The sequence below is a fragment of the Saccostrea cucullata genome, unplaced genomic scaffold (assembly GCF_032062105.1).
Source record: "Saccostrea cucullata isolate Sc308-1 unplaced genomic scaffold, CSIRO_AGI_Scuc_v1 ctg22, whole genome shotgun sequence".
Taxonomy (NCBI): Eukaryota; Metazoa; Mollusca; class Bivalvia; order Ostreida; family Ostreidae; genus Saccostrea; species Saccostrea cuccullata.
Window position 1 is genome coordinate 45,799 of NW_026936725.1, and position 24,866 is coordinate 70,664.

General features: G+C 32.2%; 1 protein-coding gene across 2 annotated transcripts in view; it reads right to left on the reverse strand.

Annotated features, from left to right (window-relative positions):
- Positions 1–3,187: 3,187 nt before the first annotated feature.
- Positions 3,188–24,866, reverse strand: part of LOC134246353 (serine/threonine-protein phosphatase 2A regulatory subunit B'' subunit beta-like) — a 43,688-nt gene continuing 22,009 nt past the window's right edge. For both annotated transcript variants that reach the window (XM_062728704.1, XM_062728703.1), the window contains 11 exons: positions 17,232–17,335; positions 12,043–12,145; positions 10,787–10,861; positions 9,218–9,304; positions 7,688–7,844; positions 7,144–7,192; positions 6,868–6,954; positions 6,146–6,290; positions 5,053–5,202; positions 4,385–4,488; positions 3,188–4,040 (listed from right to left, as the gene is read on the reverse strand). In XM_062728704.1, the coding sequence (XP_062584688.1) occupies positions 3,881–4,040; positions 4,385–4,488; positions 5,053–5,202; positions 6,146–6,290; positions 6,868–6,954; positions 7,144–7,192; positions 7,688–7,844; positions 9,218–9,304; positions 10,787–10,861; positions 12,043–12,145; positions 17,232–17,335 (1,221 nt within the window). In that variant the 3' untranslated portion in view covers positions 3,188–3,880. The remainder of the gene's footprint in view (positions 4,041–4,384; positions 4,489–5,052; positions 5,203–6,145; positions 6,291–6,867; positions 6,955–7,143; positions 7,193–7,687; positions 7,845–9,217; positions 9,305–10,786; positions 10,862–12,042; positions 12,146–17,231; positions 17,336–24,866) is intronic.

Here is a 24,866-nt window from a genome sequence, read left to right on the forward strand (position 1 = left end):
AGTGTTATAAACTTATAGTCACATGTCTAATCTTGTTTTAGAAATTATCTCTGTGTCTTACCTTACTGTGTATTTATATAAAAGAACTGGCTGTTAGGGGTTTAAGAAATCAATTGTTTTTGCTTTCTTCATCACAATTGTACAATTTTAAGTAGAAATGGTGCATATAACCTGAGTTTGAAATTTAGCAGGGGCTATATTTTTGGTGGCACAGCGGCGTATGAAAATATCTTCTGTCCTGTTTCTCCAAATGGCTATAGAACAATGAATTTAGTCAAATTTTTTACACTATCAAACATTTGAAGAATTTTTCAAATTAATAATAAGTTATCAAAGTTCTCAAAAATATCAAATGATAATAATTTTCCAAACAAACTACAATTATGTTAGCTTTAAAAGCTTTCAATTTCAGTATAGTTTTGAACAAAAATCCGTAAAAAGTGTTTTTCTCTCTTAGTTAACGACTAAAACATTATGTTTTTGGTTATGGCATGTTTGTCTACAGTATTATTTCTATGTTTAAAGTCCAGGATAAATATAATAACCTTGACCTGACCTTGCTTCTAATACATGTACCGGTATAAAACGGTCAAATCTAATCTAACTGATACCATCATTTCGTGATGGTATCAGTTATGTTTTCAGTGATGGAATTATTCCTTAAGGAGGAATTTTTTAAATAAAAGTTTCATTATTGACATACAACTTAGCTCTATTACAATGTACGTATTTTATGATTTTTTTTTTTCTTTTCTTTGCATTTTTCAGACACAATATAAAAATTGTTTTATTAGCAATTTTTTTTTAATTTGCTGTAAATAAATGTATTTAAGGTACTTTGATCCTCAGGTTCTGAGAATCAGGCATTGGCTAATTGAAAGTACTCTCAAAATAATGAGTCTTTACCAACGATAATTCTTCAAACTTCATCTTAATCATATTATAATCATATTATACAGGGAAATTTAGAAAACCTCAAATAGATTTTCAGGAAATGCAATTAAAAACACCTACTATGCATTTTTCATTCAGATTCGATCATCAAACACATTTTAAAATTAAAGATCATAGGTACCAGGCTTTTGAAGAAATTGCATAATTTTAAGACATAAATGGTACCTCAGTTTCTTCAATTTACTTCGATCCTTTTACAAAGCATAGTGTATTATTAGTTACATAGTCTTTTAGTGACAGGGTACGGGATGATACCTGGTTAGTAAATTTCATACCTCATTTCATTACAAAATGATGGAGATAAATTGTAGAAACCTAAGTAGGAAATAAGTATAAAAATCATTCAATTTTCTTCAAAATCCTGGATACCTATTACAGTGTATTTTTATTCTTAAAATGTATTGGTTTGTAAATTTTCAATTAGAAAATATGCAGGAGGTAGATTAGATCGCATTTCCTGAAAATTGATTCGAGATTTACTATTTTACCCTATATAATATGAGTAACTTACAAGATGAAGTTTCAAAAAACACCGTGGCCTCCTAAGCGTGGCCGTCAGGTACAGAGACAGATGCGCACGAGATTTGCATGCATATTAGGCCTCCTTAGCTCCCGAACAGGATCGACCTGCCTTTACATTTCTGTAGAATTATCAAGAAATTAACTCCGCTAACTTTCAAAGAGTTATCACTGAGAAAAAAATAGAAATGGAAATATTTCGTTGGAATGGATGTTTCGGTGTTTCTTATTGAATGTTAATTGTTACATACATGTATTGACAAGCCCATTTCTTACAAACGAGAAAAATATTCGTTGTACTGCTTTAGAACACCTCACTTACATGAAATGCACTGAAAATGGAGATTCTAAAAAGTTAGAAGAGAGAGTTAGACACTCCTCACATCTGTAAAAATGAACATAATTATGAATTTCAGTGTTTTATAGATTTACCACAAAGCATGTATCGGTCGAACACGTGTTTACTCGGCGTTCAAACTGTTTATGTAGACCTATAGACCGCCCATTTGATTGGCTTTTATATATAGGGAATACATGTACCTGGCCTGGAGGCCATAAAACTTAGACAAGCTTGCTTTTGATCTCAGTCTCACTTTCCCACTGTTAATCCGAAAAAGTGAAACTGAGATCAAAAGTGAGCTCGTCTAAATTTAATAGGTCCCAGGCCTGTTCTATTCGAATGAACTATTTGACCGTTTTCTTTGTTTATAAAGAAATGGGCCTGTCAATACATGACAATCAATGTTCTTAAGATAGCTCAAAACGTTCCATTCAAACGTAAAATTTGAACACTTCAACATGTTCAATGCATTTTATTAGGTCACCAGAGTTTACTCGGGTGACCTAATAAAATGCATTGAACATATTGCTATCTGTTTTCGTCCGTCGTAGTGCGTCGTCTGTTGTGTGTTAACATTTGAACATTTTCAGCTTCTTCAACTTTCGCACAAAACATCTATGGGTGAAGGGAAACAAAAATTGCAAATTTCATGGTCCCTGATAACCCCCCCCCCCCCCCCCGGGGGCCTGAGAGTTGGGGCCAAAACTACTAAAATTAATGCAATCTTTAAAAAATATTCTTCATTACTCCTGGACATCAAACAGTCAATCTGATGGCATGATTGTAATGAGCACCGAGTTCTCTACCAAAATTATGAAATTTATGGCCAGGGTCATTGGTTCTAGTGCTAGTGCAGGGCTAAATAGATGATATAATGAAAATGCATTATTTCTTTGAAAATCTTCTCTGCTCCTGGGCATTAGATAAACTAACCAAGTACATAATTACAGAGTGTACTTGTATGTTGAAAAATGCTGCCTCTTCCAAAATTGTGAATTTCATGGCCCCAGGGCCAAGGGTTCTAGTGCTAGTGATATATCTACATGTACATGTATGTAACATGTAGATTATATAGTGAAACTGCATTATTTCTTTGAAAATCTTCTTCTCTGCTCCTGGGTTTTTAAATATTAAGCTTACCAAGTACATAGTTATGTTGAATAAGGTTCCTTCTTCCAAAATTGTGAATTTTATGGCCCCTGGCTTAGGGTTCTGGTGTTATGGTGGGGCGCTATTGAAAATATAGTGAGTGTGCATTCGTTCTTTGAAAATCTTGTTCTCTGCTCCTGGGTATATATGATAAGCAAGAATGCCTCTTTCGAAGTTGTGAATTTCATGGCTCCTGAGTCAGGGGTTCTGGTGTAAGTGAGCAAACAAAAATCTTATTTCCTGTGACAGGCTTTCATACCTAATGTTTATTACAAACATCACAGCAAAATGCATAGATTATACGGAATATATCAATAAATAAAATAAATTAAATTGAAATGGATTTATAAGTAAAATGTGTTTTTAACATTCAAACAATGACCAGACTAACAAACTTTGTGAAAATACAAAATGCAGAAGATGACTCGTGCAGACTTATGAATTTATCTAACTGGTCACGGTAGATCAAGCTGTTTGTCATACTTTACTCCAACTACTACATGTATAGGTCTCTAGCATGAGATACAGAAAAAAATTTTAACAAATAATTAATACTTCAACTGCTAGCTTCATAAAATATGTTTGAACACTGACATGAGAACTTCAATAGTTTAAACATCACATCACATATGAAATAATTTAACAAATAATCTCTGATATGAAATGATTCAACTATTTAATTAAAAACTCAGAGATGAATACAATGTACATGTATTTCAACTATCAAAGTCAAATACAGAATACCTCCTTTTTTCACTTTGTATATATAATATTGTAACAATTGTATTTGGAGATGAAATACTGCCTCACATTCAATAACGTACATGTAATGGATTGTCCTCAGTTTACAGTGCCTCCCAGAAAACTTGAGACATATCACAGGTATAAAGAAAGAGCTTCAAAGTCTGCAGAATCCATTTAATATCCCAGATTATCTGTGGAAAAGTCGTAAATATCCTCGTCCCTGGCACCAGAATCCCCACCCCCCAGGAACTGGGCTGAGTTAGTCTGCTGAACTCTTTTTAGTTCTTGGTTAATCAGTTCCTCGTCGTCAGGCTCAAAATCATCTTCATAATGTCTGGAAAGTCAAAATCTCAGATCAATAATACATCTTACTGGCAAACTGGTATCTAATTTATAAAGTTTTTTTTTGCCTTGAAAGTATCTCATGATCAAATTATTTTAAATAGAATTTATGACTTGAATTCATTGAAAATCACAAATTATGAAAATATTAGTAAAACTGTATACAGGGAAATTTTTGCCCCCGCCGAATACATCAATTTATGTACACATGCAATATATCTAAGAAACAAACTGAAGGGGATTGAAGTATGGAATCTATATGAAAATGATTCAATATGAAGGCTGAGTGAATAAGCAATGCATCACAGATAATTAACAAGACTCCCAACTCCTTACATCTCCTCCTGGTCATTAGACCCCTCCTCTGCCACCAGTATCTCGTATTCCTCTGCTGCATACTTCTCCCAGTCTGAGGGCTCACTAACATCACTGTCAAAGTCCTGAAAAATAAACAGATTGACAGTGAAAGTCCTGTAAATTAAACAGAATGACAGTCAAAGTCCTGTAAAATAAACAGAATTACTGACGAAGTTCTGAAAAATACTGTAAATCACTCATTTTCGTAGAGGGTTAATTTTCATGGTTTTCAAGGTATGAAGAGGCCCATAAATTTATGTCCACAACGAAATGCATTTTTTCACATACATTACTCCTGAACAATTCTTCAACCATGAAACTGAATCCCCATAAAACAATATATTTTCCTCAAACCACGAAAATTTGACCCCTCGAAAATATGTGATTTTACAGTGTACAGATTCACTGTATATCAAAGTCCTAAAAAATACAAAGATTCACAGTCAGTCTATGAATAAAAAAAGTGCACAACTCTATAATCTAACAGTTGTGCCTCTAAAACTTTTACAAGAATAGTCCAGTTTAAAACCAGATGCTTTTTAACATGAAAAATTACATATATCCTTTCTTTTGCATCCAAAGTAAAACATACTTTATCTTACTTCATTTAAAAAAAAAAACAAAAAAAAAAAAGAAAGAAATCTTACCCTGGCATTGGCAAAAGGATCTCTTTGTTCATGATCCAAAAATTTGTCAAGATTGAAAAATGTATCAAAGAAGATGTTGGCCATTTTGCAGCTTTTGAGGTCAGACAGAGTTATTTTCCCCAAAATTTTTGGTCTCACAAGATCCAGCATCTTTTGACAAGAAAACAAAAAATGAAAATATATTTTTGCCAAAAAAATTGTAGACATATGAAACTGTGTTGCATGCATACATATTTTCAAACACACTGAAATTCACCAACAGCTGATTAACAACAACTAACCCTCCCCCCTCGCCATCTTTTTCCATTAAAATTGAATTATTAAAGGAAAAAACATTTGCAGTGATTGGGGAAGGCAAGTCATGTAAAGCAAATTTCTATTAAAGATTGGTGACGATTCTGAAGTTCAGAGTTCAGCTTGAATTTTGTAAAGTAAGGATAACATTAATTATTTTAGCATTTTTGATAATTATGCTTTATTTGTCATTGATAACTCCATTGACCAAATGTAAATTCTTGTCTCTCTTTCACTGTATTTTGGTCCATGATGTCATAGCAGTATGGTGCCAAAATCAGATCAATGAAATATGTAAATTGCCATAATTAAATTTCAGCTCCCAATACTGCTGCGTAGAACATTCGTCAGAACCAATCATCACCAATTTCATAAAATCAAAGTCTAATATACAGAAGATAACAGTAGAAAAGGTTTTTTTCTCTTTTTTTTCCCAAGGAAGTTTGAATGACGAAAAAAAACCCAGTTTGAAGTGGGTAGCTGTGTAAGAAATTTGGTTACACTTGTTTGACAAAGCTCAATAAATCCCAAACCTATAGACCATACATATATTTATACATATATACATAGCTTTAGAGAAGAGGAATTGCAACTTGAACAATTATAGATACTGGTGAGGTCATATCCTGACTTTAGAATATAACTTATAAATCATCCATATAAGGAATGTTTTATGGACAATTAGAAAAGGCTACTCATGTAGGTGTAAAAATTCTAAAATGCATTAAATTGTAGATATTAATTATATGCTTTTGAGGTCCTTTACACATATTTTCTACTCTTCCATGTGAAATGTTACCTGGCATAGGCAATCTTCAAAAGGAAGTTTTTCTATTCCTAAGGATTCCATCTTCTGCATTTGTTCATCATAAAAATATTCCATTTCATACATAGAAATAACACCATCCCCATCTAAATCCATACAGCGAAACCAGTACTCAATGCTGAAAGTTAAGATAACGTACAGTGTGTGATACATGTAGCTGTAGAACTCAAAGGAATTTATTCATAACTGCCAGATTAAGTTTTTATACTAAAACTATTAGTAATTTTTAGGTTTTAAGTAAAATGTATGAAAGAATGAGTGATCAATTTCAAAACTTTTTTTACAATATACATGTACAGCACTGATCATTTACTGTATCTTTTAAAAATTATTTTCATACATCATCTGTTCATAGAGATATTGAAAAAAAAAAGACAAGAGAAATTAATAGAACCTGGATAATCTGATTTTTTTTCTGTATTTGCAAAATTCAACCAAAAAATTAACTTAACAAAGAAACAAAAATTGTAAGCCCATGACTATTGCCCCCCCCCCAATGTTTTGATCCTCAAAAGAAATAGAAAAGTTACCATAAAACCAGATTCGTTCCTGCTTCCAGATTGAGAATTACCTAGAAGAAAGGGTAATTGACCTTTCTTCTAGGTAATTCTCAATCTGGAAAAATGGCAAAGTACTTTGTAGGATGGAAAATTACCTTGCAGGATGGAAAATTACCTTGTAGGAGAGATTCTTACCTTGTAGGATGTTTTTTATCCTCTTCAGACATTAAGAACCAGACAAACTCAGGGTAGCTCATCCGTCCATCTTTTAAGTTAGTGCCCCTAAAAAATTGGTTCCCTCGTTACATATTTTACAATGAATTACGGTACATAAAAATACAAAATAGGGGGAAAAGTGACCTTTGAACTTAAAATATGACCTTGCTCTAAGACTAGGCCTTGCATCTGATGATCAGAAAGTACAAAAAACATGTGTTCAAACATTGAGTAATAAAAAAAATATTCACTTACTTGATCACAGATCCAGAAAATATTCTGTCTATAACTTTTAATGATAAAGCTGAAAAACAGAAAATGATAAAAAATAAAATATTCAGTATGCTGCTTAACTGAAATACATCCTCCACACCTTAAAAAGGACTGAAGAGGCACATTTCACCATATTAAATCCAAACCACAAATCAAATTTATATTAAATATCAAATACCAGTGCACTTAACATGTGTGATATAAATAATTTGGGATAGCTTATCCAATCTTCGCTAGCCAAGGGTTTTCAATCAACAACCCTTGACAGATTTAGTCCTATCAAACGGGAAATTCAATTGTGCTACCTATCGCTGTAATGGAGTTGTAGAGTAGATTTGGATTGGAAACCCTTGGCTAGTGAAGATGAGCTTATCCATGCAATGACAAATTAATCAAAAATACTAGAAACCGACAGAAAAAAATCCATTATTTATAACCCTCTAAATCTTGAATGGCTTTGCTCAGATCCACAAGAGACAAATAATAAGACTAGAATACTGGAAAACAAGAGAAGTGAGCCCTTTACCGTGATCGTTATGACGAGCTAAATCTTCTTTGCTGATGTACAGATCGTGATCCTTGTCTAGCTCCCAGAATTTACAGTAAATCACATAGAAATGTTCATAGGAAAAGAAATCCGTAATCTGATTGATGTCGTCTTCTTGTTCTAACAGGGCCAGAGTCTGAAAATACAAGCAAATATACAAATATACAATTACATGGAATTTATTAGGACAAAAAACTTCCGTGATATCCGTGGATTCCAGATATTAAGGGGTAAAATACTTAAAGAACATGTGGTTGGGACTTCAAAATAACTTGGACATATCCATTGTATTCAAGATTTCTGAGTTCAAGATACATGTGTACTGCAGTTAAACTGTACATCAATGCTTGAATCCTTGTTCTTAATTTCATTTTAACACCTTTTCCAATCTGAAGCTCTCAGAATTATATACTGTAAATCACTTTTTATTCCCGAGAACTTTATTTTCGCGTAATTACACAAGACGGTATGCTTGCGAAAACTTCATTCTCGCGTATAATAGAATTCCTTAAGATTATGTAGAGCAATGATCACAATTCGTGAACATTTTGTCTCACTTATAAAGAGTCTATGACTATCTCGCGAAAATAAGATGTCGCGAAAATTAAGTGATCTACAGTATCCATAAACAGGTCTAAGTATAGAAACAGACTGCATTGCTACCACATCTCCAATGCATTTATTCTATTCTATGATCGAAGTGTGTGTGTTTTTCAAAAGTTAGAGAAGTACATGTAAGACTTGAACAAAGATATCTCATGTAACAAAGTCAATCAGAGTAAAACACACATCACACATTAATCTTTGATAGTGATTTGCAATGTATAGTGTGAGATTGAACAACTGAGTATGAGGTAATTAATTTCTGCAGAAAGGTAGACATTTTCTTTTAAGATATATGTTATGTTATAAAGTTCATTTGTTTCAAAAGTAACAATTTTAGATTCCAGATCAAAATTGTTTGTAAACAGAGATTTATTGTGTAGATTATTGTGCCATGTCTTCACAGAATTTTAGAAAGAATCAACATTTTCTATACATGCAGTTCTATTTATTGGCATGCTAAAGATATATGAAAACCTACAATTCTTTTGTAAACCATTTTATCATTTTTTCTTTCAATTCGTTATTCACATTTATTCAATATTTATTATCATGATATTTAGTAAGAGTTATTTCCCTTGTCAACAGATTCACTGTATGATTACAAAATATGTATATACACTATGATTATAAATACATATTTATAAATAGTTATTGTTCAGGTTGAAGATGTATTGTTTTGGACTACAAAATTCTAAGATAGAAATAGTAAGAGTTATTTCCCTTGTTAACAGATTCACTGTATGATTACAAAATAAAACATATACAATATGATTTGAAATACATAAAAAGTTATTGTTCAGGCAGATGATGTATTGTTTTGGACTACAAAATTTTAAGATAAAAAATTTAAGACTAAAAGTTAGAAGAATATATGACATCCATAAGAAATAAATGCCTACAAACCTGTAAGAAATTACTTTTCCTGAGTTCACTTATGGTTATTCTTCCAGACCAGGACCGATTGATGCTATAGAAGATCCGGGCTATAACCTGAAAGTAAGCATCGTGATTGGTGAAGATAAGCTAAACTTACAACATCAACAGTAGGGTGTGTGTTTTTTTTGGTATACAAGTATATCAAGATAGACTAAAATATCAGGTTTTATGTATTAACTTTTAAATTCCAGAAATTAATCATTTAATATTTGTTAAATATTTCAAATTACAATTATAGGAAGGGTAAAAAATTTTGAAAGTGGTAAAAGAATGGCATATTAGCATCCAAATATGCATTATATATTATGTAAATAAATCAAAGGCCTGAAGGCCTGAGAGGCGCATCGCAGTGAGGGTATAAAACTTTTTTTCTTAGAAAAATTCAACGTTAATGTTAAGGGAATGATATAAACCAGTAATAAGGATTAAAAAAAATTAAGTAAGGTTTCTTTGAGGTTCAGACAATTGAGCCATGGCATTTTTAGCCAGTCGATCAGGAGGGTGGAAAAAAAAAAGATTAATTGATATTTAAATAAATTCATTATTGATTATAATCATATTTTAATTTTTTTTAAGGTATTCTGTGACTAATAGCATAGTGAAAAGATGAAATAAACATTATAGAAATTACTGTGTAGTAATGATTATTGAATACGTAATTCTACATAATTTCATAAATATTTCAGTTTCTTTCATTATTTGCACTTTTATAAATATCACAACTTTTATGGTATAAACAATAGTTTTGAAATGTTCATATAAATAATACAACTAAATAAAAACAATCCGGCTTGGTACATCGGTTCCCTCCAATATTTTCAATATAATTTTAGCTTACCTTATTTAGGATTGAACTTTTAAAAAGTCTATGTTTATAAGGTATTAGAAACACTATAAATTGAAATTCACAGTAATTGCAGTTTTTATTAGTCAATCATCATATTTAAAATATCCGATCATACCGCTGTTTGTGACCTCGTGGAAATATTTTCCCGATAGGTGGCGCTTGTGCTAGCACTGGTTCTCTGCCCTTGATTCCAGTCGCTGCCGCTAGGAAAGGGCGCTTTTCAGGGTAATCTACGCTTGTGCAAAAATTTATTCAGTTGGACATCACTATTCGTTTACTAGTGAAAAAATAATAACATCCACTTTATTTTAAAAAAAAACAAATTATGTTTCTATGTCTCAATTGCTATGATATATTTTTTTAAAAATAATGTTAGTGATGCTTCCTGATAGGAATACAAAAACCTTGAATAATTTATAGTACGAGCTGTTGTTATATCATTTGTTGATGTTTTCTTTCTTTGTTTTTTTTTATTGCATATATTTGTCGCCGCTGTAAAAAATGAAAGAAATTAGGTAATCGCAATTTTAGAAAAAATGAGGTTATATTTTTAGGAAAATTATGAATATTCATATAAAATTGTTGTAAAAATAGCTTGTAAAAATATTATCTTGAAATTTGGGGTGAAAAATGTTTTGCAATACCCATCCCCAATAACTTTAAGACACTTCAATAATCCAAATTCTTACTGTATTGATGTATCTGGAGTGGAATTCTGGAGCATCCAGGAGAAAAGTGAGTCCTGGGTGTGAATCCACTACATCCTACAGACAGACAGACAGGGTTACCACAGAGAAAAACTGATTCATACAGAGAGACAAACAGACAGGGTTAGCACAGAGAAACACCAAACTAGTTTAACTCTTACACTGTAAACATGAGAATTTACACATAGAGAAATTATATTATAGGGTTATTGAACTTATATTGGTGAATGTTGGCACAAGTTGGCTGTTCAAATGCACAAGCTTGCGAGTGCATTTGTACAGCCGAGTGCCAATATTCACCAATATAAGTTCAAGAACTCCTTTATTATATATCTTAAACATTTCCATATAATTTATAATAATATAATATAATATAATATTCCAACTAATAACAACCTCAAATTAATGATTTTTAGTATCGGTATTCAAATTTACATCTGTCCTGTAAGAGTTCAATATTGCATCATTCCGATGACCCTACCGAGCGATATGAATTGATTATTTAGGTTTTAATGGGTCTAATATGTACTATATTTTAATAAATACTTTCATTTTTGTGTGAAAAATAAACACATCTTACCTAGATGCCACTTCCTTTCTTTAATTTAGCTCTGAGAATTTGACCAGACAACTTTTTTTGTTTACAACGGGGCGTTCGATATTGAACGCTCATGTTTGAAATGTTTCGGGCATACTCGTACACATACCGGTAATACAAACTTGGCATTCAATAAAACGTCAAGATATTGAATGCTAAAATTCTCTAGATTTTTGGTAGTATTTTATTAGAGACTATTTATTAGCTATATAATAAAATATATTATATCATATGATTACATGGACCCTACAGTGCAGACAGACAGACAAAGTTAAGAAACACTTGTCTAGTTACTGTAAACATGAAAATTGATGAATATGTCATTCAAATTAGTACATATATGATACATGTGGTTTCTACAGTGCAGTCAAACACAGATGAATTGAAAGTTAATGATAGCTGGATATCAATGATTTCATGATTGAGAGATTAATTTATTTTGTCTCTTTTAGAGAATATATGATCTTTTGCTACTAAAGTATTACTTTTAAAGAAGAATTCACTTAGCTTTTCACATTAAAAGATAAAATACTGTGTGGTCTTCTAATTTGGAAGATATTCAAAAGCTTGAGAAATTACTTACATTTCAAAATCTGTTTAAAATGAATATCATTAATAAATGAGAATCAGAAGTATGTACCTGTATAAGATTGAAAAAGTCATCCTCCTCTAGATAATTACAGTTCTGTTTAGCTGCCAGCTTCACAAATTGGGCGGCCTCGTCATGGCAAGGGAGAAAAACTCTAAAGATGAGAGTTAAAACATGTTGAAATATAGTTCTTACAGACACTGATAACATCTCAGCAAATTAATAAAGATTTTTATATTAGAAGAGGTGATTTATTTCATCCATTTATCATGTGATCAGGTTTGATTTCATGACTAACTACATGCAACACATACACTTTCATCCTTGTATGGCACAAATTATTTCAGCAACAATACTTTTTGGATGTTTAAAATTGTCAGGAAAATTAATTTTAGGAATGATTTATGAGAAAAAGTAAATTTTATAGAATTGAATGAAAAAAGTTTTGCTATAAACATTTGCTCCTATTCTTTAGGCAATGGGTCAATTAAAATAAATCTTTAAGTGCTACACGTATGTTTCCTAAAGAATTCAGTATTTCTTTTCATTTACACCATGCTTTGTTAACGAAAAAATAAATTTTCATGAAATATATAATTTCATTTAATGACATTTTAAAAAAACAATATAATTGTTCTAGTTTTCAACTCTTTGATCTGACAGCAAAAGCCGAACAAATAAATCCAATGCGAGAAAAACTCGAAGCCTCCAATGCCAATACGATCTTCGCCGAATCTACTGTTGATGTTTACTGGGGTACAGGCTTGGATACCATCGGCACAACTCAAACAGAACCATCCAAATGGCCAGGTGAAAACAAACTTGGAGCTATCGTACAAAAAATTGCTGCCAAATATACTAGAAAACTCAGGAGCGCATCCGTGCCTAGGAAAGGCTCTCAAAGCGAGGCTAGTCAAAAGAAACTCGACACATTTATCCGAGACTTGAAAAAAAATAAGAAGAAAAATGAAAACGACTCTGCTGCAAAATAATGTGAATTAACAATTTACACGATCACATGATTAAAAACTCTTTATCATTCCTCTCCCTAAATGTGAGAGGTCTAAATACCTATAAAAAGAGAGTAACACTTTTTGAGTGGTTGAAAGATTCAGATTTCGATATAATTATCTTACAAGAAACCCATTTTGTTAAAGAACATGAATTTATATACAATTCTAGATGGTTTGGAAACAAACTTCATTGTTTTTCCGACTCTGTTTATAGTAGGGGCGTTTCGCTATTTTTTAAGCAAAACCTTTCAGTTGAAATATTAAATTATCACCAGTCTCTTGATGGAAGAAGACTTTTAGTTAACTTAAAATATAATGAAAAAATTATTACAATTGTGAATGTCTATGCACCTAACGCTGAACACTCTAGAATTGCTTTTTTTAAAAGATTATCATCTTGGGTTAGTCAACATGCAATGAATGTAGAAGGGCTTGTTGTCTGTGGTGATTTTAATTGTCAATTAGACTATAATCAAAATGATAAAAGTGTTAAGAATCTAAGAAATTTTTTGAAATATTTTGATCTAAATGACTGCTGGCTTTCCAGTGGAAAAACAAGAATAAATGGTTTAACGTGGTGTGATGGAGAGGACATTCCTAAGAGTAGAATAGATTATGTTTTTATGCATGATAATATGTTTTTCCCACTTTGTGATATTACTGTACGTAGAGCACCCAGTGTTGAAGGGACACGTATGAGCGACCATTTAGGCTTAGGTTTTGATCTCAGTACTTTTGAAATTTTACGAGGAAGTGGTTATTGGAAGCTAAATAACTCATTATTAGATGACGAAAACTTTTGTGAAAAACTAAGAAAATATATTAATGACGAAAAAGAAGAATTAAAGCAATTAAACGATCCAAAAGTTAGATGGGAACGAATGAAAATATCAATAAAAGACTTCTGCGTATCTTTTTCAAAAAATAAAGCTAATAATCAAAAAAAGAGAATCAAATTTATAGAAACTCAATTAAAACAAATCGATTTAAAGCATTATACTGAAATAAATATGAGATACAAACGACAGCTTGAAGAAGAAAGAGATAATTATTATGCCCAGAAATGTAATGGAGCTTATGTACGATCTAGAGCTTTGTGGATAGAAAAGGGGGAGAAAAGTAATTCTTATTTTTTAGGTCTTGAAAAAAAGCAGCAAATAAATAATGCAATAACTAAAATAAAGGATGAAAATGAGACTGTTGTTTGTGACAATGATAATATTATGAAAAGCTTGTTTACTTTTTATAGCTCATTATACAGTAGTAAAAATATTTCTGATAATGAAGTTGAAAATTATTTTAAGAATGTTAACTGTGAAAAGGTCACAAAGGCCGAAAAAGAGTTATGCGACATGTTACCTACAAAATTAGAATGCGAAGAAGCTGTTCTTAAAATGAAAAATAACAAATCCCCTGGACAAGATGGCCTAACGGCAGAATTCTATAAAAGATTTTGGCATGATATAAAGGAAATATTTCTTCCTTCTTTACTTAAAAGTATTGATGATGGTATTTTGCCCTTTTCGCAAAGAAACGCTGTGATATCCCTGATATATAAAAAAGGAGAGAAAGAAAATCTTAAGAATTATAGACCAATTAGTCTAACAAACGTTGATTACAAAATTTTCGCTCATGTTTTAGCTAATCGTTTGCAAAAAATTGCTAGTAGAATAATAAGTAGTGAACAGAGTGCTTATATTAAAGGTAGATACATTGGAGAGAACGCAAGAATAATATTAGACATTTTTGAATATTGTACAAATAATGATATTGATGGTATTTTGCTCTTTCTCGATTTTGAAAAAGCTTTTGATTCTGTTGAATATAACTTCATGTACAAAACTCTAGAAAAATTTAATTTTGGAGAAAACTTCATCAAGATGATAAAGACATTATACTTCAAACCAACCTTCAAAGTTAAAAATAATGGGTGGATGTCAAAATCATGTGAAATGCAAAGAGGGATTAGACAAGGCTGTCCTGTATCAGCGCTTTTATTTATTTTTGTGCTAGAAATACTAGCAGTTCAGCTTAAAAATAATGAAGAAATAATCGGCTTATCGCCAGGTGATAATGGAAATTTAAAAATCGTTCAACATGCAGATGATTGCACTAATCTATTGAAAGACACTAATTCAATGAAAAAAGCTTTAGAAACAATAAGTGAATTTAGCAAAGTCGCAGGCCCGAAATTGAATTTGGACAAAACAGAATGTTTATTAACAGGAAAATTTATTGAAAGGTATTTAAACGAAAGTCATATATTTGGTGTAAAAATTGCTAAAAGTCATGTAAAATCATTAGGTATATATCTCGGTCATGATAAGGATTTTTGTTATGCTATGAACTGGACAAATAAATTGGAGAAACTTGAAAGAATACTGAGCGTTTGGAGAAGGCGAAACTTAACAATCTTTGGAAAATGTACCATAATTAATACACTAGCATTATCTAAATTGGTATATAATGCTTTTATTTTGTCAAATCCAAAAAAAGAATTCTTTAAAAAAGTATCAAAACTTGTATTTAATTTTATATGGAAGAAAAAAGACAGGATAAAAAGAAATACGCTAATCGGTAAAGTTGACCAAGGTGGAATAGGTATTGTTGATATAGAGAGTAAATTTACTGCAGCAAAAGCCTCCTGGATAAAACGATTATTAGATAAAGAAAATATAATATGTAAGATGTTGAACAATATTCTTAATCTTAAAAACATATCAGTAAATGATATTATCAAAACAAATGTAGTTAACTTTGAAAATACTGCCTTTTTTAAGATGATAAGAATACCACTTTTTTATGGTGAGGTCCTCTCTGCTTTCAATAAATGTAAAAAAGTTAAACATATTTGTACTTTAAAGAGAGACCAATTTTTATCGGAATTCATTTGGAACAATAATTTGTTTCAGTATGATTCTAAACCTCTTTGTTTTGAAAACTGGATAAAAAGTAATATTCTATATATCAAAGATCTTTTCGATAATGATGGAAACTTTCTTAGTATTGAACATTTTTACAACATACTGGAAAAGAAAAACAATATTTTTTGTGAATATATCATGATAAAAAAAGTACTCAGAGAATACAAAAACAATTTTGATTGTACATATGCTAAATTTGTTAATATTAAAAACAAAATGTCATTTTTATTTAGAGATAATAGCATAAGAACTCTAGAAAATCTTAAATGTGATTTTTATTATTCAATTTTGGTAAACATTAAATTTCAAAGACCAGTTTATGAAAATATGTGGCAAAAGACTTTCGATCTTGGTTACAAATATATCTGGAAAAATGTATATCTAGCTAAAATTAAGTATATGTATGAAAAAAATGTTGCTGAATTCAATTATAAATTACTGAATTGCATATTGAATAATAATCTAAATGTAAGTAAATGGAACAAAGATGTAGAACCTTATTGTGAATATTGTATGGTTGTTGAAGACAATGAACATCTATTGTACAAATGTAAAATCTGTGAAAATATATGGAAAAAAATTAGTTTATTTTTGGGTTTTGAAGTCACATGGAAAATACTTGTTCTAGGTTTTTACAATGAAATCAATTCAAAAACAACGAGATTGAATAATTTATTGTCTTTTATATGTTTTAACATCTATAAATATAAAATGAAATGTAGATTTGAAAAAGAAAATATGTCTACAGAAATTTTTCGAAATAAGTTAAAAAATTCTCTTTGTCTACAAAACGCAATTCTACGGAAGGCACATGTTATTAAGGATAATTTATATCTAGAAATAGGCAATTACTTGTGATTTTGATGTTCAAGTAGCTATGCGATGTATGTAGCATGCTTTTGTACAATGAATTATTTATGTACCATGTTTTAATAAAAGAGAAAAAAAAAAAAAAAACTCTTTGATCTGACACATAACCCTTTACCTCATGGGCTATAAGCTTGATAAGGGTTGTCCCTAAAAATTGAAATAGAAGGGGATATTTGGAAACTAAAGGGGGATCTGGGGTTTATTGGAAGTTTAGGAAGAATACCAATATAACCAGGGGATTACATCATTATAGGCCATAAAATTTCCCTGCCCCTGGGTCTTAGGGACAGCCCTTTGAATATACCTGTTGTAATAGTTGGATGGATGTACATGTATATGTCTTTCCCTAGTGCATGGAGCTATATATGCCAATGAATCAAAACATAGAATATGATATCTGATAAATTGAGCGATGTGATTAAACTATTCTTACTTTTTCCACATAGAGGTGAAGCTCTCTTTGGTGATGTAACCTAATTTGTCCCCTCCACTGGCATGAAACAGTAACGCTTTCCAGTACATCGGCAGATTACAGGCCTAAATCAATAAATAGCCACATATAAGTACAGCTGTAATTAGAAGATTAGTAAACACCCCCCCCCCACCACCACCACCACTTTGCACACACAAAACAAACTCCACCCCCCACCCCCACCCTGCTTGGCACACACAAGACAACCTCAACAAGACGGCATGCTCATCCCCAAAATGCAACCTCATATGAGGTGTACTTAAATTCCAATGGATGAAGCACTATTTAATATACAAAGTGAGAAAGCTAGGTTGGATTATGGCTTTATAAAAGGAGAAAACTTCAAATAAAATTCAGGTCACTTAGGAAGCAGTTGAATCAATTAGCATTCTAATCACACAATTAATTATAAGTTTGTTTTCTGTATTCAGTGGAACTAAATGTTTTCCTGATCTTACATTTATTAATAAAGAATTAGTCAGTATAATTCTTTAAAGTCAAAACTGTTATTGGGGGAGAGGGTTAACAGGTTAACGAAAGAGGGGATTGGATGATTAGCCCCAACAGGCCCTGCATGCATACAAACATTCATAAGAAAAGAAATTATTAATTAATAAAGTTCATTTCTAAACAATATACCATAGTGGCTGATTTAATGTAAATCACTAAATTTTCAGGACACTTTATTTTCGTGAGAGAGACCTTTACTTTTTATTAGCAAGACAATTTTTTTCATGAATACTGCTGCATGCTTACAGCTCTAAATAATCTTAAGGAATATTTAAATATGCAAGAAGAATATTTTTGCAAGAACACTGACTCGCGTAAATATGCAAAATAAAGTTGTCAAAAATAAAAGGAAACAAGATGCCCAGGGGCCACAGCGCTCACCTGAGCACATCGGGCTTGAATTTACTCCCCCCCCCCTCCAGGCGTTCATCATTTGAACAAACTTGAATCTACACTACCTGAGGATGATTCCATATAAATATCACTAATCGTAGCTTTGAAGTACTTGAAAAGAAGATTTTAAAAGGTTTCCCTATATATCCCTATGTAAAACTTGGGTCGGCCATTTTGGCCCTATCCTAGCCCCAGGGGTCATGATTTGAACAAACTTGAATCTGCACTACCTGAGGATGATTCCACATGAGTTTCATCTTTCCTGGCCCTGTGGTTCTTGAGAAGGATTTTTAAAGATTTTTTCTATATATTCCTATGTAAAACTGGGTCGTCCATTTTGGCCCCACCCTTGCCCCGGGGGTCATGATTTGAACAAACTTTAATCTACACTACTTGAGGATGATTCCACATGAGTTTCATCTTTCCTGGCTCAGTGGTTCTTGAGAAGAAGATTTTTTAAAGATTTTTCCTAAATATTCCTATGTAAAACTTGGGTCGGCCATTTTGGCCCCACCCTTGCCCCGGGGGTCATGATTTGAACAAACTTGAATCTACACTACCTGATAATGATTCCACATGAGTTTCATCTTTCCTGTCCTACTGGTTCTTGAGAAGAAGATTTTTAAAGATTTTTCTTATATTTTCCTATGTAAAACTAGGGTCGGCCATTTTGGCCCCACCCTTGCCCCGGGGGTCATGATTTGAACAAACTTGAATCTACATAACCTGAGGATGATTCCACATGAGTTTCATCTTTCCTGGCTCAGTGGTTCTGGAGAAGAAGATTTTTCCTATATATTCCTGTGTAAAATTTGGGTCGGCCATTTTGGCCCCACCCTTGCCCTGGGGGTCATGATTTGAACAAATTTGAATCTACACTACCTGGGGATGATTCCACATGAGTTTCATCTTTCCTAGCCCAGTGGTTCTGGAGAAGAAGATTTTTAAAGATTTTTTCTATATATTCCTATGTAAAACTTGGGTCGGCCATTTTGGCCCCACCCTTGCCCAGGGGGTCATGATTTGAACAAACTTGAATCTATACTACCTGAGGATGATTCCACATGAGTTTCATCTTTCCTGGCTCAGTGGTTCTGGAGAAGAAGATTTTTAAAGATTTTTCCTATATATTCCTATGTAAAACTTGGGTCGGCCATTTTGGCCCCACCCTTGCCCCGGGGGTCATGATTTGAACAAACTTGAATCTATACTACCTGAGGATGATTCCATATGAGTTTCATCTTTCCTGGCCCAGTGGTTCTGGAGAAGAAGGTTTTTTAAAGATTTTTCCTATATATTCCTATGTAAAACTTGGGTCGGCCATTTTGGCCCCACCCTTGCCCTGGGGTCATGATTTGAAGAAATTTGAATCTACACTACCTGAGGATGATTCCACATGAGTTTCATCTTTCCTGGCTCAGTGGTTCTGGAGAAGAAGATTTTTTAAAGATTTTTCCTATATATTCTTATGTAAAACTTGGGTCGGCCATTTTGGCCCCACCCTTGCCCCGGGGGTCATGATTTGAACAAATTTGAATCTACACTACCTGAGGATGCTTCCACATGAGTTTCATCTTTCCTGGCTCAGTGGTTCTGGAGAAGAAGATTTTTAAAGATTTTTCCTATGTATTCCTATGTAAAACTTGGGTCGGCCATTTTGGCCCCATCCTTGCCCCGGGGGTCATGATTTGAATAAATTTGAATCTACACTACCTGAGGATGCTTCCACATGAGTTTCATTTTTCCTGGCCCAGCAGTTCTGGAGAAGAAGATTTTTTAAAAATGCCATTAATTTTTAACAAATTCATGATTATCTCCCCTTGGAAAAGGGCATGGCCCTTCATTTGAACAAACTTGAATCCCCTTTACCCAAGGATACTTTGTGCCAAGTTTGGTTGAAATTGGCCCAGTGGTTCTTGAGAAGAAGATGAAAATGTGAAAAGTTTACGCCGACGACGACAACGACAACAACGACAACGACAGATGACGGACAAATTTTGATCAGAAAAGCTCACTTGAGCCCACAGGCACCTGACGTTACTTATTTTTCTTTTAATAAAAAAAATATACACATACCGAATAATAAACAAGGTACCCATCGAAACCCGCCATCTTGGATTTTCGAAGTAGGTCATCACTTGTATTTTCGTCTGAAACTCCGTCAAATAAATTCCCTGCAACCATATTCTTTCTGCAGCCAGTCTTTTGAGGTCTAAACTTACGGACACTGCAGCCAGGAAGGCGCATTACACTTGCAAATATTGAAAATCCCTCGTCAAACTCGACCTACTGCTTCACATTCCGAGAAATCGCCAAAAGGGGGCCGGAAGTTTACATACGACTTGAAATTCTTAGGGAAAGCCCTTTTTTGATTGGTCAATATATTTGTGCGATTTGTTTTTAAAAATAACCGGCGAAAGTTAGTACTTATTCCAAAAACAATATTTCAGACAATGATACAACGTAATATACATGTAAGAACATTCTTTTTATTTCTCTCAAAATAATTTCGATATACATGTATCTTGATTAATAAAGCGATTATATTTTGTAAATGTCGAAGATCGGCCTGATCATGCTAGCTGATCAATGAACATTTTCGAGGCAAATTGAGTTGGTTGTAAGGCCCTACTTACATGCACTAAATATAATTAATAACACTGTCATTATTGATGCCCTGATTGAGCGCTATCCGTGCAGAAGATTGACTTTATAAGTATGTACGCACGTGTGTGAGGGGGGGGGGGGGGTCCACACTAAAATTATCCCAGGGAATGTTGAGTCTGCAATTTTATGTATTGCAATAAAGTAGTGACATGGCGACATTTTTATTTTTTTCTTGGTGACAGATTATACATATACATGTCGCATAGGCTTATATTTGATTTCATTACATATCCTTTTTTCAGTGTGATCCTTCTCCTTTTTCAATTAAGCATATGCCATGTATATATGTATACATATATATAACTGGATGGTTTGCAGTCTATTGTTTTTTGAAAACGATTCAATTAACTCTAGATGATTTGTTATTGATTTTTTTTAAGCACCCCCCTCTCTTTTATTCAAAATTGTTTCGAACGCAACGACCTGTATAGATTAATATAGAACAGTGCGACATTTAACTCCGGACACGACATTTGTCCGGACTTTCGCCAACCACTTTTCCAAAGATACATAGAAAAAAATTATGTCATCTGGTGGGATTTTTTTAATCGCACAACATGGACTAACCTTTACACCTGAATATCTTCCAGTTTAAAAGATATTACACCTGAAATCAAGAAATCCCATGGGATTATGGTGGGATTTTCTCTCCTAACCAATATCCCACCATTATTCTGTGGGAGAAAAATGAGTTCTGTGGGATTTTTTCTCCTATAGAATCAAAATTCCCATTTTTAACCTTACATGGGATTTTTTATCCCATAAGTTATGAAATGGGACAAGAAGTTCCATAATTATCACAAATAGGATAAAAAGTTCTCTATCATAATGTTTTATAGAATATATTATCCTACAGGAGAATGGAAATTGTTTTTACCTCTTTAATTCTTTCCCTTTGAAAATTTCAGTCATTTCCATTAATCATTTTACATTTAGAAAGTACATGCTATTGCAAGCAAAATAATACCAAATTGGCAAAATTTCATTGAGAAATAAAAAAGTTATGACCATTCAAGAGAACACAGCATTACGATTAACAGAGAAATTTGGCTTGATGATGGATTCTCCCTATGAAAATTTCAGTCCTCTTACAATTTATCATTTTACATTTACAAAGTACATGCAATTGCAAGCAAAATAATATCAAATTGGCAAAATTTCATTGAAAAATAAAAAAGTTATGCTCATTCAAGAGAACACACCATTCCGATTGACAGAGTATAACATGATGATGGATTCTCCCTATGAAATTTCAGTCCTCTTACAATTTATCATTTTACATTTAGAAAGTACATGCTATTGCAAGCAAAATAATACCAAACTGGCAAAATTTCATTGAGAAATAAAAAAGTTATGCTCATTCAAGAGAACACACCAGTCCGATTGACAGAGTTTAACATGATGATGGATTCTCCCTATGAAAATTTTAGTCCTCTTACAATTTATCATTTTACATTTACAAAGTACATGCTATTGCAAGCAAAATAATACCAAACTGGCAAAATTTCATTGAGAAATAAAAAAAGTTATGCTCATTCAAGAGAACACACCAGTCCGATTGACAAAGTTTAACATGATGATGGATTCTCCCTATGAAAATTTCAGTCTTCTTACAATTTATCATTTTACATTTAAAAAGTACCTGCTATTGCAAGCAAAATAATACCAAACTGGCAAAATTTCATTGAGAAATAAAAAGTTATGCTCATTCAAGAGAACACACCAGTCCGATTGACAGAGTATTACATGATGATGGATTCTCCCTATGAAAATTTAAGTCCTCTTACAATTTATCATTTTACATTTACAAAGTACATGCTATTGCAAGCAAAATAATACCAAAATGGCAATACTTCTTTGATGACTATAAATGTTATGCTCTTTCAAGAGAACACACCAGTCCGATTGACAGAGTTTAACATGATGATGGATTCTCCCTATGAAAATTTCAGTCCTCTTACAATTTATCATTTTACATTTAGAAAGTACATGCTATTGCTCTTATTCTGTATTTTTGTTGATGTGCAGTGCTAAGTTTGAACTATCTCGAAAGATTTCAATACATATTTATAAAAAAAAAAAAAAAAAAAAAAAAAAAACTGAGATGCTTGATATTAAACAATAGTGCTAGTTTCCCTATTTAGTTTATTTCACAAGTTCTGTATCTATCTGAAATGTACTGTTTGTACACTTCGAATACGAGTTTATTGGTAGGAAAGTTAAGTACATGTGTATACTTTTCACACAGACTTTACATGTAACATATCTTTTACATGCAGTTTTTAATTTATTTTTGATTCCATTTATTTCAGTTTGAACGATTTCAGTGTGAGATTGTGATTTCTAAGATAACATTAAAACATGTTCACTGCTGTTGTATGATATAATGTACACATTATTTTCTTTATATACCAACAGTTCTAAGGAGACCTCTTTGTGTATTTACTATAATTTAAGTCAATGATCTATAAATTGTCATTTTTCTCCATAAAACTTTCAAAAAAAAATTTTTTCGTCCAAAGTTTCTTAAATTAAAAGTTACATTGGCTATAATTGTTTAGATGAAAAAATAAATCAGGTAAACATAAAGACCATAAGTATTTTAAATCTATAACTAACGTACTAGAAAGGGACATAACTCTGTAGAGAGTGTCGTATTATGATTAGTGTCCCAGATCGGACATATATATTCTTTTAACAAAAGTTCAAGCTATGAAATTTTATAAATGATACATTTTTATATTATTGATAAAAACAAAAATAGGACATATTTATAAACGCGTCACAAGACCCCACTTCGAGATATTGACTCTGTTGACTTCTAAACGCTTTAGCTTTGGACGGGACTATATTTTTGGACGGGGGTGTCGATCCTAAGTTAAGCTCAATGTGATTTTTTTTTTTTTTGATATTTGTCATCTGAGTTTTATTTCAAAGAAAAAATTATCAACTTCTGTAGTATAACCTGTTTTTCTTAATTTTGCAGTAAACATGGTAAATGTTTGAATACTAATAAAGCAACTTAAGTCTGATGTTAAACCTACCCCCCTCCCCTTGCTAACTTCCAAGAATCCAATATCTTCACCCCAGATCTCGATAGGGTATGATACATGTATGTATATACCTAGAGGCAATTAAGAGTCTTTTGTTTTCCCCAGGTAGCAAAACTGTCACAATTTGCTTGGAACTAACAAAACATACACAGGGGATATTAACACTCAGAGAGTCGAATTAACAACTGAATCTCATGAAAACCAAACTCCATGCTTTACTAAACCTCCGGATTGATTAAGTCATAACTTTTTTTTCATTTTCAATTTAAAAATTAAGTCCAACATTTTTACACCATTCATAATTGATAGCAAACAATAAATATAAAATTGTACATTTTCCCCCTTAAAAATATAAACTTGAATAATGTTTATGAAAGTAAAATGAATATTCGTATAATAGCTTTTAATTTTTCATTCTACGTTTCACAAAAATGGGATTTGAAGAGACAAAATTTTATAGGTTACTTGCTATTGATTATCACATGAAGGATATTTGGTGAATGATACAATTTTGAACATCATACATATAGAAGGTTAACAATATGATCATGAATATATCAAAATGCCGTGAAGAAAAAGAAGACGGGGCTTTATTGAGGCTATGTACTGCTGACTGGACTTTCAAATGCTGACCATGCAAATAAATTTTTCTTGACGTTTCAAGGGAAACATTTTATTTTAGAGATACACAGAGACTAAACCCCCCCCCCCCCCCCCACACACACACATACACACACTAACCTCCTCCTTATCATGTTCTCAATGATCATGATCGATGTCCCATTTATATTAAAATGTTAATATTTTTGGTATTGGACATTTTAATTACCATTATTTAAATTTTTGTTGTAAATACTACCATGGGTATTACCCATGGCCATGGTAACAAAAATCTGAAAAATAGGCCTGATAATTTATTTCATTTCTTTTTTTTTTTTTTTTTTTGCTCGTGAACTGTGCATTGTTTAAATTA